Raw genomic sequence first — 17,315 nt, forward strand, 5'->3', positions numbered from 1 at the left:
CTTCTGGGTTTGCTAAAGGGGTAACGTGCACAAACCTTTTTTAAAAAATAATGTGCAATTTAGGAATTAGGCAAAAAAAAAAAAAGGGTCAAGTCCCCGTTTGCCCAAGATAATGATCAGAACTGGCAATACAAATGCTCCAGCACATGAAACACCGGATACATATTTCATTCTCAGGTTTCGCTGATGTAATTCTTTGACAAAAAAAATTTAATTACTTCAAGGGCAGGAAACACCCACGCCCACTACAAATTCACAGTTGCAGAACACACACACACACAGACACACACAGGCATACACACACACGCATAAATGCACAAACAAAAGAAAAGATCTTTTCCTTAAACTAAAAATTCACCTGTGAGAATTACATAATAAATGCTAATGAAAGTCGTGGCCAAAATCTGGGTGCCCAGGGAAAAGTGGCAACATTTTATCAATTAATTTATTTGAAACACTCAGTATGGGGAGCAGTTGATCTCCAGCAGATTATACTGTTAATTGCACAACTAAAATTACCCAGCTGTTGGGATTAGAGCCTGACTTGTTAATAAAATAACTTAAACCGGCAGTCCCAGGGGCTGATGCAAAAGCAATAAGGGGAAGAGGGGGAAGAAATGGAATAAAAAAGAAAAAATGAAAACTTAAAACACCTGCTTCCTCTAAGTGTGTATCACTGGCCTGGAACTCAGGTATAAAGTTTATTCAGAAAGTGCCTAGGCAATGTGCACCGTCAGAGGCTTCTAGGCATGACTAATCACATGCAGATTCAAGGACCAGAACAGCTGCAAGAGCAGCGCCCAAGGGACCAAATCTGTGTCATTGTTAGGACAAGTCCACAGGCTAACACCTTCGTCCATGGGAGTGTCTGTTTCATTCCTTTCCTCCCTAAAAAAAGATACATATTCTTTTTGACACAGTTGTCTTTGACACTTAATCAGCTGTGATAATGGGCAAGTTACGCTGATTTGGTCTTTGGAAGGAATCTTGATTACTTTGCTCTCCTTAGGACAACAGGGAAAGAAGGGTTAATAGCTTGAACAGAAGCATGACAAGCATCCCCACAAGATAAAAAATGAGCAGTGACAATGACTGCACTTGGTAGGACAGTGCTCAAATCTGCCTCCAAGGTCCCTGCCAGCTCTCAACTTTGATGAGTTTGGAAACCTATTAGCAATGTTTGTGAATTGCTAATACGCATTCATTTGCATGCGTTGTTTTCTGAAGGGTATGAAAGAGTGAGACATACACCCTCACCCCTAGTCCCCTGTGCTCAAATCAGGCCAAGTGGAAAGACAGCAACGTGCCTAAGTTCGATCAAGTCTCGTCTCTCTGACTTCTACCAATAGCTGTTTCGTAGTGACCTGTGCTAGATAGAGCAGATTCTCGGCTTCTTTTAGATAAATGAGGAAGAGATGGATATGGCTAGGAGGGCAGAAGGCATTTTAGGCTAATTAGCAGGCTAAATTCAAAGATGCTTTCCCCTCCACTCTTGCGATCTGGAAATAGTTTTAAGTTGGCAACCACAAAACCTGTGTGACTTTTACAAACTCTAATCTGGGATCCATTTGTTAGAGAACCATGGGACATGTCCATTTCATTTTCTATGACCTGATTTGGAAATCCTAGGATTGAATCGTGGGGCATGTCCCTTCCAGTTTCTATGAACTGATTTGGAAATCCTAGGACTGACAGCCTTAACAGACTTTTGTGGACTCTAGCTGCCATGGGGCAGGTGTGCTTGTCAATATCAAAGTGCGATCAGACAGGAGTAAAAGCAAAGAATGTGGTTTCTCAACTTTTGATTAGTGCACTTGTCTGCTGTTATTCTTACATCTACATTGGAAGCCACAGACAGAATATACTTTCACCCCAGTGAAAAGCAAAACAGCATGAGATGAACATATGATTATGTGGATAAGTCCTCTAGAGGAGGAAAAACCCCAAAATTATCCCAAGACAGAGTGGAGGCATCTATGATTTTTCTGATAATACTTTCATCAAAGGCTGATTGCCTTTCATCCTAATGGGGAAAAAAATCGCTATTCAAAGTCAGTGCTCCTTGAGAGCCTTTTTCTTGCCTGGAGTTTAAAATTACCTTAAAATTTCTCATTCTAATACTGTGAGAATGTAGAAAGCCAATCGAGTGTATGGGCTAACACACTGAAAATGGCTTTCCCCCATTATGCACAAAGTAAATTGATGCAGTGTAAAAGTGCCCGAAAATTACCTTTGCATAATCAAATCCATGCTTTTCTTTGATGCCATTGCGACAAACAGTGTAATTATAGAAACGAGAATTCTTGATTAATCCAAGCCATTCTCGCCACCCGGGAGGGATGTAGCTGCCATTATATTCATTGAGGTATTTTCCAAAAAAGGCTGCAATGGGAAAAAAGGATTATTTTCTCACGTGAAATGATTAAGCGTAACTAAATGCATCAACGTGAAATTATGACTTGAAAAAAAAGGCAGTGAGACAAAAGTTAACCTGGTAACCGTGGAGGCCAGAATAACATTCATGTAATACTCTGATCCTTTAGCAAAGTGACACATACACATTTTCCTTTTGAATAAATAAAAGTAGTGCCCAAGTACACGGATTATAAAAATCACCACCATGATCATGATACTCTGAGTGCAAGTGATAAAAGCAGAATGTACCTTTTTGTTAAGTTGATATAACAATCAGAGAAGTAGCCAGTATGAAATTTGGAATACTGAAAGTTGTCTTTGTGATAAAATAAGTTTTCTAACTGTTGGAGAGCCGCGAATTTCAAAAACGCTATTGAAAATCTTGTCTTTGTTTTTGCCTGTCAGGACAGTACACATTTTCCCAGCCAAGGAATCGTAGTAAACTCCGTTTATCATGGGACGCGGTCAGGGTTTTTATGTCACATGTATTTTATGTCATCGGTGTTTGCATTATATGTATTTTGCAAATGTGTTTATTACTGATAATCAAAAATTCTAGCAACATGGAGTCACAACCTAGACGACTAACTTTCATAGAATTATAGTAAAATAGAGGTATATGTGCTACAAAATCTCCACTGCTCGTTGAAAAGGCCACTGGAAGGCCTTCACATTTGTAACTTTGGCATGGTCACACCCAAGAAAGGCCGCTGTGCAACAGTGGGGTCGGAGCTCTGGGATCTGTCCCTGTTTCCTGATTACTTGACACCCCTCATGGAGGCCCACTGTCTCCTGACCGGCTTTCCTATGCAGGCTCCAGGGTCTTTCCATTCTCACTGCCAGCTTCCTGAAGACCAGCTCGGGTCACATCACCTTCTCATGATCTTGGATGGCCCCCCCTCGCCTGCAGAATCACATTGAGTTTGACACCTTGCCATCCAAGCCCTTCCTTGCCTCCGACCCCATCTTGCACGTCTCTGTGAATCGTCCCTCTCTCCAGTCAACGTGCTGCCTTTACTTGTTCTGGTTTCCACCTCTCCACCTTTGCCTGTGCTATTCTCTGCCACCCTCTGTATGAATCAGCCCAGAGCAGAAGCCATTTCAATTCCAGTCTTCGCCCCGATCCCACAGCACTTTACTTCTGTGGCTCTGAAGCTGTCTTCCCTCTCTTCCTGGTGGTATAGTTATGTTCACGTAGAAACCTAATCTCCCTTAAACTGTAAGGGTTTTGAGGGCAAACACTGCCTCGACCTCATCTGTGGACCTCCCTTCCCTCATCTTTGCATGTAGTCTAGGGGCTGCATGAATTTTTGTTTCTTGAACTGGGCTTCATGGAGCCCCATGTCTTCCGGGGATGGTACCTGTTCTGGACTTGTTAAATGTTGTGTTTTCAATTGAGCTATGATTTTTTTTTAAAAAAGGTGATTTGGTCTAAATATTTTCATAGAGGAGAGCTTCAGAGTTAGAAAAGTTGACACTTCCCATTGGATTTACTTTCTTTGAAGGGCTGACTCAAGTCTGAGAAACACAGCAATGTTTATTTGTTGAATGAATATTTATATGTTGAATCTGCAAATGAGTAAATCAATCAGGTGGTCAATTAGCCAAACACCCACTGCTTGAGGATTCTGCCAGGGTCCCTGAGCAGATGGACGGGTGTGGGACAAAATGTCAGAGGGTCTCATGTCAGCTATGACTCAGGGTTTCCCTCTGAGCTGGCTCTGAGCAGTAGAAATTCTTCTAATGAGGGGTTCTCGTCTTCAGAGACTAACCACCTTTTCACATCGAACCACAAGACGATTTTCCTTTCCGACAAAAGGCAACGTGATTTAAGAGTCACAGGCGGCGGACCAAAGCCACACCCCACCAGCATGACTTCAGAACGGGACTGTTTCCAGAAGCCTTTCACTTAATAACCTCAAGCCCAGCTCTTTCCCCTGGCCTGCTCCTCTCCCCAGGGTTTTTTCCCCCCACTTTTCTCTCTTTTTGTAAAAGATCATAGTGGTTTGCAACATAAAACCTGGAGCCAGCTTGCCTGGGTTCAAATCCCGGCTCTGTTATTTGTTAGCTATCCTGCCGGAGGCAAGTTACTTAACCTCCGTCTACCTCCAATTCCCCTTCTGGAAAAACATGAAGATGATAACAGTAATAGTGATATGATTGTTGTGAGGACTAAAAAGAATGAATACATATGTAAAGCACTGAAAACAGTACCTGGCACATAACGAGGGCTTATTAAATGCTGCCACTGCCAGTATTATGATGACCATGGCTATGATCATCAGCCTTTCAACGATCTGTGCTCTGATTTTAAATAGTTTACCCTCCTGCAATGCAAGGAAATCCTGTTCTAGAGTTCTGCACTTGTGCATCTGAAAACATTGCTTGAGGGGTTACACAGTTTTCTTCCCCAACCTGATTTACTTTGTGGTAACAAATTTCTCCCCCAGCTGGCTGACATTTTCGTGCTTAATTAGTTTTTAGATTTTTTCTTTTCCTGCTACTTTTAGTTCTGTTCTCTCTCTGTTTTTTTTTTCCTCTCAGGGAAGCCATAACAAGTCATTCCTGCCCTTCCCTCATTGTTTTACCCGTTAGATTATTTAGGACTGTTTTCTACCCATTGCCATGGCTATTGCCCTTTCTCTTCATCCTCCCCTTATAAACTATTCCTTGAAGTCTCTTAATAGGCCTTGTTATGGGCTTTAGAACTCCCTCCAGGTTTTCGGTGTCTTTGTGTTAATGGGGTGTAAAAAATGTATTCAGTATTCCAGATGTTGCCTCACCCATCACACTGGTTCCAAGAGAGACCGGGGACCTCGTGCGTCATGAGGCAGCACCCAGCGTTGTCAGCTTCAAGTTACTCGGCCTTTCTGGTTGCCTCCTAAGACCGAGGCTCATTTGTAATCACCCCTGGCCTCTTTCAACATTACGCTTCCCGGCAGTGCTCTGCAACTGATTATCTGGGCTTCTAATTATTTTCCTCCAGATGTATTAAATCTCTTTCTCCCTCCCTAAGATGAACTACATTTTCTCGCCCATATTGCCATTATATTGGGTGTGGTTTGAAGTTTTTCTATCCTTTGCCACTGGCAATTCAACCCAACTTAACTAACTGTCTGAATATGTCACTAACACACCACCTACCCCTCCTTCTGTATCATTCTTTTCTCTGGGCCATTAAACACTTCCCTTCACAGCTGTTTAAGAAGGTGGCAGGGGGTTGTTGGGTGACAGGGAGAATGATCAGGAAGACCTGATTATAATGATTGTTGACTTTAGGCCATGCAACTTCTGTCCGGGACTACCTATTACATAATACTTAGAAAAATTCCCTTGAGCCATTTGAGGCAAAAACATTTATTTTTATGTCGGCGATAGTACGCACATAGACAAAAGATTTCTGATGCTGTAGGGAAGTCAAATCTTATCGAATATAACAAGTGATATACTAAATGAGCTTTTATTCCATGTATTATTAGATTTGGGGTGGCAGGACTTCACTGGTAGTAACTAAAAATTTACATAATTTTGAACCAAGTTAAAATTATGATATACTCTTAGGTGACCTCGTGCACGTGAGTCTGGCTTCCCCAACTAGACTGTAAGTGTAGCAAAGACAGGAATCTTACTTTATAGCTCTTCATACACCAATGTCTAGTATAGTTCTAAGCATAGCGTGGCTCAATAAATAGCATACTATGGTACGCTATATCTTATGTTTGTGTACTTAACAAAAATCAATAATGCCATAATTCATAAAGATAAGAATATTACTTTGTCTTACTTTTAGTGAACTCTACATTTTAAAACATCTCAGAGAATAAATAAATATACTTGCTATAAGTAACATAAATAAATTTTGTAATGTAAAAAGACACGAAACTAGAAAATTGATTAACTTGTCTACATTGTTTTGTCACAAAAAGAATTCTCTCCAAAAATTTTTATTGCGGGTCTCTATTAAATATTGGCCCTTTCACCCCAGTGATATGAAGAAGAATTAGTAGGACTAAAATTTCATTCACATGTGATTTTATATATCCTGTATTATGATTATAATTTGAACACTACCATTTTTAAAGGAATTAATATGATTACAGTGATAGCAAAAATTACAATATATAACAGTTTTGGACAGGAAAAAAATCTCTGCATTATATAGGTTGGAAAACTGGGCTGGACAAGTTCTCAAAACAAGTTTAAGGCAGAGTAAGGATGTGACTCCAATTCTCCACCATTCGGTTCAGGGTTTTTTTCTAACACTTGATGCTACCTCTCAAATACAGATTATTATACACTACCAAATGTAAAATGGATAGCTAGTGGGAAGCAGCCGCGTAGCACAGGGAGATCAGCTCGGTGCTTTGTGTCCACCTAGAGGGGTGAGAGGGAGGGTGGGAGGGAGATGCGAGAGGGAGGAGATACGGGGATACATGTATATGTATAGCTGATTCACTTTGTTATACAGCAGAAACTAACACATCATTGTAAAGCAATTATACTCCAATAAAGATGTTAAAAAAAAACCATGGATTATTACTCTTACCTTAACATTTATGCCAGGTTTTACATTCATGTCTATACCCTCACAAGAAATTTAAACTAAAACTTTTTTGAGCAGATAGGCAGAATTTTCCTTTTTATGATAGATAATCCAGTATCATTCCCACTATACTTAGAACATAAAATGCAATAGACACGTTACTGTATTTTCCCTTCTTAAACACTTAAGCTGTTGTAGACTCATATTTTCCATGAGTAAAGTTAGAAAAATTTAAGTTACAGCCAGTCCAAAAATATGCCTTGGTTCTGAAAAAGAAAAATCATGTCACACAATGGTAAATACAATATTGGATCAATTCAATTCATTTCAGTCCATGTATTCTGGATGCCTCCCAAAATAAGCCTCTTAGTAATTTGTCTTCTCTGAGTTGCTCTTCATAAAACTGATGGCTGCTTTGTGCTTTTCTCTAGATGGGTATTTATGTATAATACATAGTTCAGTTTCCGTCATTATTTTTCTTAGGTTCTCAGCTAAATGTTCCAAATAACGTATGCCTTATTAGGAAAACATTAAAATCGTTAGATATTGGCTCCTCCCACCTCCCCAACTAGTTTAGTGGCTCATAAATATGCTGGTGTAATACCTACTCACCAATTCTCTTAACTTCCTAAGATGTCTGTCATCCTGATGTGCTTATTTGTGGATTTTCAAATGGGTCTCTGTCCCTGGTTGGATCGATAATTATTGTCACAGAGACATCTCTACTTCCTAATTGTCTGAGACGTGTCAGTATTTTCCCATCAAAGATGAATTTAAATTATGTAGCTCATTATCACTGCCATTTTACTCTTCCAATTTTTAATTTTTCTGATTTACTAATGGGCACATCAAAATTTATTTTCCTGAGTGTATATCATCCGTTTTCTATTCATAGCTAAGTGTTTGGACGAGCCCTAAGTGTTTGGAAAAGTCCCGTTTCCCTTAAAGAATTCCTTTTACTTTACAGGATGACTCACTATAAATTCCATTATTACCTAAGTGTCTAGACCCCTGGGAAGAAGGTTGGCTTCAGAATCTGAGTTAGTTTCCAGGAGCAAATCTCCTCTCCCTGAAGAAGACAACTGATTGCAGCAGGCTACGGGGCTGCACCAAAGGACTGACAGTTGTCCCCGGGAAAGCCTGATGGTCTGCAGCTTCATCCTAGACCTAACCCATTAGGTTAGGGTAGCATACTGGAAAGAGGCCTGAAGACCAAAGTCCTGTTGCCCACTCTTCCTGTTAGAACATCAGATGCGTCACTTCAGCAAGTCACCTTAATCTTGTAGGTCTAAATTTGTTCGTCTGAGAACAAAGGAACTGAAAAACTAAATTACCTCTGAGTTTTATTCAAGCTCTTGTAGGGTGGACGCAGCATAGGATAATTGAAACAAGTACCAGAGTACACTCCACTTCTTAGAAGCAAGATTTGTTTTTTCTTGGTGACCCAGTGAGCTGTGTAATGGATGGCATTTCCATTTTTGCTTTTGCCATCTGGAAGTTAGCTCCAAACATGCAGCCTTTCTCTACAACTCCGTGGTATGCCTGCAGTTTGCATATTAACCTTTGCCTTGATTTTAACTGGCTCCACCCTTCGTTTCCATTCGACAGTGTCCTTACTGCTCTGTATCTTATGTTTTATGTGTCTCTGCCAGGCACTTCGGAATGAAGCCTGATAGAAATATATGTAAAGAAATAAAGAAAGAGGAAAGATGTTGGAGTCAGGTGTGCTGGATTCAGTCTGTCACTGACTAGCTTGTGACCTCAGATAAACCCTCCTGAGTTTCGGTTTCTTCACTGGCAATATGGGCAAATCCTTTCAAAGTTTCCGGAAGAATTAGGTGAGAAAACTTAGCTAAAGTGCCTGGTACAGAGGAAGCAAGCGTCAAATATCAATTTCCCTTTTTTCCCCTTTCTTCCCCGCTGCCCAGCTTTACTGAGATATAATTGACAATCAAAAATTGTAAGCAATTATACTCCAATAAAGATGTTAACTTAAAAAAAAATTGTAAGGTGGGACTTCCCTGGTGGTCCAGTGGCAAAGAATCCGCCTTCCAATGCAGGGGACGTGGGTTCGATCCCTGGTCGGGGAACTAAGATCTCACATGCCGCGGAGCATCTAAGCCCGCGCACCACAACTACTGAGCTCGGGTGCCTCAACCAGAGAGTCTGCATGCCGCAAACTACAGAGCCGTCGTGCTCTGGAAGCCGGGCGCCACAACTACAGAGCCCACGCACCCTGGAACCTGCGCGTCACAACTAGAGAGAAGCCTGCGAGCCGCAGCTAAGACCCGATGTGGCCAAAAATAAATAAATAAATCTTAAAAAAAAAATTGTAAGGTTTACAGCCTGATGGTCCGCTATACATAGAAATTGTGAAATATTAACCACTGCCAAGCCAATCAACATATCCATCACTTCACATCTTTGCTAGTTTCCAGTTTTTTCTTTGTGGTGAGAACATCCAAGATCTAGCCTTTTAGCAAATTTCAAGTACACAATATAATACTGTCAACTATAGCCACACTGCTGTTCACTATCTCTCCAGAACTTATTATCTTCTTTTTGCCCTTTCTTGATTTAGCCCTGAAATGAATTAGCAAGTCCTAATCGACAGTTCTAAGTTCTGGGCAGGGTTCTCTGTGTCACCAGCATCTCCATTTCTAGGATGGACACCGTCCACACCGGTCTGGATACAGTGAGAGCTCTAATTCCCTAAGTTCCAATTCTCTCCATCTCTCTATGTCTGCTACTAGGAATTAAATTATAAGGGAGCCTGGGAGTGGAAAGGCACTGATTTCGTACAATGCTTCCCGCAAACGAAACACAATTTGGTGGTCAAAATCAGGAATCAGGCATCAGGGGACCATTTCTGATTTTGCTTCTGAGCTGGTCATCACACAGTATTTGAAATTCCCACATCAGTTATAAAATGGAGCTAAGTACATTTGCTGTTTATGAACCCTACAGGGATGTTTGATAGATTTGCAAATTGCTTTAGAGTTCGCAGGTGAAAGGTGCTATAAACTTAAATCACTTATGTGGGAAAACACACTCAGGATAGGGCACTTTGAGTAACCTAGTTTCTTTCTGAAGCGTAAGCAAACACGCTTGAGGCTCATGGGAGGAGTTTCTTCTGTGAGTGTAGCTCTTGAATGCCTGTGGATGACAGTGCTATCACACCCACAATCAATATTTTCATCCATAAATAACAAGTATTAAGTGCGCACAAGGCGCTCTGCGAAGAAGCAAATGGCCACATATTTCCTAAGTCCAGTGGAAAAGGTTAATTTCATTTTTAAAAGAGATTTGAGAGAATACATTTATCTGATATCCTTTCCTTTTAAATCTTCAGAATAGAGAATCTGTAGACCTGAAAATCTTTTTCAACAAGTTTTAATTATGACACCCTTAATTCTTATGAATACGTCTAGTTGGTTCTGAAAAAATTATTTTTCATCACAGCCCTTCAATCAATATCTTTGCTTCTTTTCATAAAGAAATGCTCAGAAAACCCAAGGTGAGCATATAAACGCTAGGAGAATAAAGGTTTTGGGGGCAACCTGACAGGAAGGAGCCTTGCTTCTTTCTTACACTGGTATGATGTTCATAACCTCTCTGGAAGGAGGTCCCCAGTTTGCAAAAGACCAACTAACCAAACTGCTCATCTATGTAGGTTAAACAGTGATAGAAGATGTAGCAATTGGGATGCCCTCCTTTCCTGGGAGATGGGGGCGAACACTTGAGATCTAGAAGTCACCAAAACTAAGCTAAAGAAACTCCCAATCCTATTAATTATGAGTAAATAAATAGATGAATGAATAAGGTACGCCTCACTGGATGATTTCTTTCAGTTACGTCCGAATTCAGTAAACAATTTTGATAATCTATCGTGTCCCAGATCCTGGGGTAGGTGCTAAGCAATTTCAAAGCGCTTGATGATTTCTCACCCAATGGGCAAGAATTTGCCAACATTTAAGACAAGCCTCAAGCTGCGCTGGGATGCCTGGAGGTTTGGAGGGTTGAGGTAAGCACGTTCATGGGATGAAAACTCTTCTGTTGCAGGTTCTCCTGGAAAATTCCAATTGCCGGTTGCTCTGATGGGGACAACACTCTCTTAACGTGTCTGCTGAGAATCACTGACTTTTCTCTAAGGGACCTCTCTCTGGGATGTTAACCAGAGGGAAAAGTAGAGGATGCTGAGAGACACAAGCCTCGGCTCCTTCCGCTTAGGGACCGATTGGAACTTCATATATTTCACCATACAGTGCATCTTCCAGAGGTGCGCTACCAGAGGTTCACGGGCTGGAAAGCTCCCCCTTTACCTGTTCTGTAGCCGGTGCTGTTCAGATAGACAGCAAAAGTCCGCGGTTCGTGCACTGCCTGCCAGGGGGGCGAGGAGCAGTTCTCATTGTTGGTGTAGGTGTTGTGGTTGTGCACGTACTTGCCCGTGAGCATAGACGAGCGGGACGGGCAGCACATGGGCGTCGTCACGAAGGCGTTGGTGAAGGTGGCCCCCTCGCGCTCCATAATCTTTCTGGTTTTGTTCATGACTTGCAGGGACCCTGGAAGGCACAATGCCAGCGTTGTTAGCAGACAGCACCGCGCGATCACCCACCGATGTCACGTCACTCAGGGGCTCTGTTCCCCCTGCCTTGTTGATTTCTCTGCCTTAGCCTGAAGGAGTCTATCATTTGACGAGCTCTCGTTTCTAGAACAAAATGCAACGTTTGGGATTCTGCCATCTCAAATATTTTGCAGAATAAAAACACATTTCAGCTTCTCCCCTCCTTGATCACAAAGGAAAAAGAAAAGCAGGTTTATCTGATCACTAAAGCTAGAATTTTAGAGACGGAGCAGATTCCAAGGCCAGCAGCCCTTTGAAGATTATCAGAGAGCATCAAAACAGAGCATCAAAACTCCTAGCCCACCACACTCGCACCATGCCACAGACATTGCAGAGATGACGAGATAGAATGTTTTCATCGTATGAAATAAAAGAGGGGAGAAGTTTTCCAATTAAGTAAAAGTCCTTCCAAAATGCCTGTTTTTTTTTAAACTGGGGTAAAGTTGCTTTACAATGCTGTGTTAGTTTCTGCTGTACAACGAAGTGAATCAACTATATGTCTACATGTATCCCCTCCCTCTTGACCTCCCTCCCACCCCCGCATCCCACCCATTTAGGTCACCACGGATCATTGAGTAGAGTTCCCTGTGCTGTACAGCAGGTTCCCACTAGCTATCGATTTGACACATGGTAGTGTATATATGTGGATCCGAATCTCCCAGTTCATCCCACCCCCCCTTCCTCCCCTGTGTCTGTTTTCTGTCTGTGTCTCTGTTCCTGTACTGAAAATTGGTTCATGTGCACCATTTTTCTAGATTCCACATATATGCGTTAATATACGATATTTGTTTTTCTCTTTTTGACTAACTTCACTCTGTATGACAGACTCTAGGTCCCTCCACGTCTCTACAAATGACCCAGTCTCGTTCCTTTTTATGGCTGAATAATACTCCATGGTATATATGTGCCACATCTTCTTTATCCATTCATCTGTCGATGGACATTTAGGTAGCTTCCATGTCCTGGCTATCGTAAATACTGCTGCAATGAACATTGGGGTGCATGTGTCTTTTTGAATTATGGTTTTCTCAGAGTATGTGCCCAGGAATGGGATTGCTGGGTCATATGGTAGTTCTATTTTTAGTTTTTTAAGGAACCTCCATACTCTTCTCCATAGTGGCTGTATCAATTTACATTCCCACCGACAGTGCAAGAGGGTTCCCTATTCTCCACACCCTCTCTAGCATTTATTGTTTGTAGATTTTTTGATGACGACCATTCTGACCGGTGTGAGGTGATACCTCATTGTAGTTTTGGTTTGCAAAATGCCTGTGTTTAATTAAAAGAAGATCTTCAATGTAAGTTCGTATCCTCTAGCAAACTCACCACATACCTGCCAGTTTTTCTACCAGGATAGTACGACCAGTTTATATTTTCACCTGTTTCCACGTCATTTGAAAAGATGGGTTGTTTGTTTGTGAAAGAGCTATGATTCTGTCACATTCAAAAGTATCTGCGTAGTAGTAAAGCGTGCCATTTGAACTGTAAAGCATGAAATTGTACATACGATTGCTGAGGAAGGGAAAAAAAACCTATTTCGATTATCCAGCCAAACATGGAAGCTGAAACCCAACCAAATACTGCAGGAAAAAAAAAGCTCAGGCCAGAATTCAATCGTCTTTTCAGGACCTGTCAAGAAATGCACTACAGCCAAGGCCATTGCATGTCAATCCTGGAGCCTCCCATTTCCAACAGGTCCTACTTCTTCCAAAGAAAGGGAGGAAGTCTATGTAGCTTTCCAACAAGGCAGGAAATCGTAATGCAAACCAGGCAAGCATTCAGAGCAGAAGAGAAGCGTGCAGCCATCCAAAAACCACAGTTTTTTTTCCACATACGAGCTCTTACCATTCACATGAAAACAGAAAAGATGGTTTCTAATTGGGTCTCCTTAGAGCTCCCTGAAATATGCTTCAGTTAGGAGGATTCCTAACTGCTTTTTCTCCCCTGGTTGTATTCAGAGGATCAAGCAACCTTTTTGCCATCAGTGGATAACATGTAGTGAGCACCCACTTCACGCTGAGCATTCATTCTATTGACCTCAGCTCTCTGGACTGATCCCCCAAAGTGTAGCATTAACAAAAGAAATGGAAAATTCTCTGCTGCCTCTGATCTTCAGCAGTAAACTAACCAGATGAGAATTTACATATGAAAATTGCTTAGGGATATCTGCAAAGCAAGGTAGACGTGAGTGTGGATATAGCAGTAGCAGTACCTATAAAGACAGCGGGGACCAGAGGCAATGTTTAATAAGAGCTCTGCCACAGGAGATGTGGACAAATGGGAGGAAAGGAGGAAGAAAAACATGGGATGGGTGAAGTGTATTGTGGGTGGCACGGGGAAGGTGGTACGCACGGTGCACTGGAGGTGGGAAGAAGTAAGTGGAGTGATGAAAATGGCAGGTGGATTTTCTGGAATGAAATCGAATATGAAGACTTCTCTTGATGAAATGGGTGGCAGATTTAGCCAATAGCTTGGAGGCTGGGCAGAGATATTTGGATTTGACAGAATAGACAAAACGACGGCAGAGCAAGTTCTTTGTCAAAGGCATGAAGGACATGATAAGAAAGAAGACTTTGAGAGGTGTTGCCATGGCAATGGAAGTATGTGCATTGTGGGGTAGGTGGGGAATAGGCTTGGTCCATCAAGGGTACGGCCAAAAGGCTGCTGAACCCACCCGGCCGTGGGGTGGTAAGAACCTGAACTGGGCTGTGCCTTTAAAATAGAAGGACTCTTAAGAAGCAGACCCAGGAGATGTTGTAATGCATCTGAAGGCTGTGAGTTGACTCACAGTTTTCAGCCCGGGAAGAAAACTGGAAAAGTAATGGTCTCACTGTTACTCAAGAAGTAACTAACAAGAAATATGTCCTACAGAAGATCAAAGAAGTGCATTTTAGAAATGTTGTGTTTTATATTTGTGTTGGTTGATCACACAGGGGGAAAGAGCCTGGAGAAAATACATAAAATGAGACGCAGGAGTGGGGCGAGAGTTCGAGGTTGATGCCAAAGTCCACTCCCTTATTACTCTTTCCTCTTTAGAAAACTGCAGTGATTACTTACGGTAATAGCTTGAATTTTGGGAAAACTCAGCACACACTGTTGATCAATTTTTATTGCCTAATAGTCTTTTTATGTCAAAGAATGACTTCTCAGAGTTCCCTTATGAGCCTAGCTGGACTCAAATTAAAAAAAAAAAAAAAAAAATGCAGCTGGAGGCCATCCTCCAAGGTCCCGAATCACAAAGCTGCAACCTCCAGTTTACAGACTTATTTGGACCGCAGCACAGGATGGGAGGTGAAAATCTGATCTAAGGTCAAATAATCTACAAACTGGGGACTAAAACTCAGCCCCTTGCATCACAATTGCCCCAGCCAGGACTCTCCTCTCATTCTAAATATCTCTCTTTTCTTCATTGACTGAGCTGGTTGTACCAAGGAACTAAAAAATCCCTCCAAATGCTCTGCTTCCAACCGGCCCACACGTCAAAGGGAACAACGAAGACATTTGGTCCCTGCAGGTACTGTGACCACGGTAGCACCACGGGCGGGGTTCCCGGATGTGAGGTTCTTGAATGTGCCTTCACGTTTCTCAGTAAGGAGAAGGTTCTGAGACAAGGCTTCTCCAACGTTAAAAATCACCTGGAGCCCATGTTAAATCCTAGACTTCTGGGTCCACCCTGAGATGCTGATTTAAGTAAGACCCGGGAAGGACCAGAGAATTTGCATTTCTAACAAGCTCCCCGAGGATGCTGGCGCGGCCCCTCCCCACTCCTGGAGACCTATTCGAGGCCAGACACGGAACCAGCGAAGCCTCGAGCTGGAAGAGACTTTAGTGGGTGCTTCATTTTAAGTGATCTAAGTGGCTCAGACCGCTTCCGAGGCTGTAAGGTGGGCAGAGAGGAAGAGGAAACACCGATTTCATACTTTTACTCTCGCCGATTTTCTACTTTACTCCCACTTCTAAGTGCTTCCCGTGTAGCAACTCATCGAACCCGGACAATAGCCTTCCATAGCAGGTGTTTCTATTTATTATTCTCACATCAAGGATGACAAAGCTGAGGAGCAAAAGGGTTAAACAACGTGCTTAGGGCCACACAGACCCTAAGCAGTAGAGCCCGGACGCAAAGGCGGGCAGTCTGCTCAGGGACCACGCTCTTAAGCTGCGTCTAGGCTGAGTCCTGGCTGTGACCCTGACGTTCTCAAGACTGAGACACGGAAATGATGCCTGCTTGGAGTCAGGATATGTCTCATTTTCTGTAATCTCATATCTCGCTTCATCCGGCCTCTTAGGGGAGATGCTAACAGACACTGAAGCCTGTCTCCTGCCCTCTTAGGGGCTGAAGTGATTAACGTAGCTCGAGCCCAGGTCGAGGTGAGTGGGCTGCAGGCGTGTCTGTCTTCAGAAGCCGACAGTCACACTGGTGTTCACTGCTGCCTCTGATCTCGGATTCCCTGCGTAGACACAGATGATGGAGCACAGGAATCATATACCTCTTCCCTCTGCCGCGTCACTGCACTCCAACAAGGTAAGCGAAAACTCCTTCTCCTCTTTTATGGCTGTGCAGTGATTCATGTTAGCCAACAACACTGCCTCATCCTGCTTCTACAACCAGTACGATTGCACCATTGATATTTCATTGGGAAACTACCAAACACTATTCTGCAAAAAGCAACTCATAATTCTGCATCTCCAGCTGGAGAGCAGTGGCTGGGACCATGTCTTGTCCTATCGCTGGAAGGACTCAGTTTTGTTTTAAGCTGAAGCTCCCCACTTCTTTGGGTTTCAGGCCTTTGGTGCCTAAAATGCAAATCGTGTTGATTCTTAGTTATCGGAACAATGAGTTCATAGGCATGACATGAAGCTTAAGGCCAAAGAATCATACCAAGATTCCCACAGCAGGGCTTAGGAGGGTGAGCACGAGAAGAGAAAGAGCCCTGGATGTGGACTTGGGGGGGAACACCTGGGTGTTTGTCACAGATGAGCTTGAACTTGAACAAGCCCTTTACCCTCTTTTTTCTCAGATGTAAAATGCAGCTAATAATAGCTCCTCGGACTAGTTAGCAGGGCTGTCGAGCAAATGGCGTGAGCTGATTTTAATTTGTGATCACCTCAGCCCCAACGTGTTTCCTTTACTCTTGCATTTTCCATCTCCCTATCTGTAATCACATCCGAATTCCAAAGCTAAGGTAAGAATACAGAGGTTGCGATAGACTGAACTTTTGTGTCCTTCCAGAATGTATAGGTTGAAACCTAACACCCAAGGTGATGGTATTAGGAGGTGGGGCTTTGGGAGGTGATTAGGTCATGAGGGTGGAGCCCTCATGAATGGGATCAGCCCCTCATAAAAGGGGCCACAGAGGGTTCCCTTGCCCCTTTCTCCATGTGAGGACACAGTGACAAGACAGCCACCTGTGAACCAGGAAGTGGGTCCTCACCACACACCGAATCTCCTGGAGCCTCGATCTTGGAGTTTTCAGCCTCCCGAGCTGTGAGAAGTAATTACCTGATAAACATCTGTTGTTTAGAAGTCACTAAGCCACCCAGTCTATGGTATTTGGTTAGAGCAGTCGTCACGGACTGAGACAGAGGTCAACTGCTTTGTCGACGCTTCAAGACATAAAATGTTAATGCTGGCTTAGAGACATCAGTTCCCCTCCACCCATCACACACTGTTCCCCATGCCCCTCTTAAGCAAGAAGCCTGACTTCATTATCATTTAAAATTGTCCTGGGAGGT

General features: G+C 42.7%; 1 protein-coding gene across 7 annotated transcripts in view; it reads right to left on the minus strand.

Moving 5' to 3' along the window:
• SULF1 (sulfatase 1) overlaps window positions 1-17,315 on the minus strand; it is a 144,379-nt gene that overhangs the window by 57,373 nt on the left and 69,691 nt on the right. For 5 of the 7 annotated variants that reach the window (XM_082674906.1, XM_082674905.1, XM_082674907.1 and 2 more), the window contains 2 exons: window positions 11,281-11,520; window positions 2,231-2,382 (listed from right to left, as the gene is read on the minus strand). In XM_082674906.1, the coding sequence (XP_082531032.1) occupies window positions 2,231-2,382; window positions 11,281-11,520 (392 nt within the window). Of the gene's footprint in view, window positions 1-2,230; window positions 2,383-11,280; window positions 11,521-17,315 lie in introns of those variants that run through there. The other 2 variants (XM_082674909.1, XM_082674910.1) reach the window with 1 other exon arrangement.

This window comes from Grampus griseus (genome assembly GCF_964374135.1).
Source record: "Grampus griseus genome assembly, chromosome: 17".
Taxonomy (NCBI): Eukaryota; Metazoa; Chordata; class Mammalia; order Artiodactyla; family Delphinidae; genus Grampus; species Grampus griseus.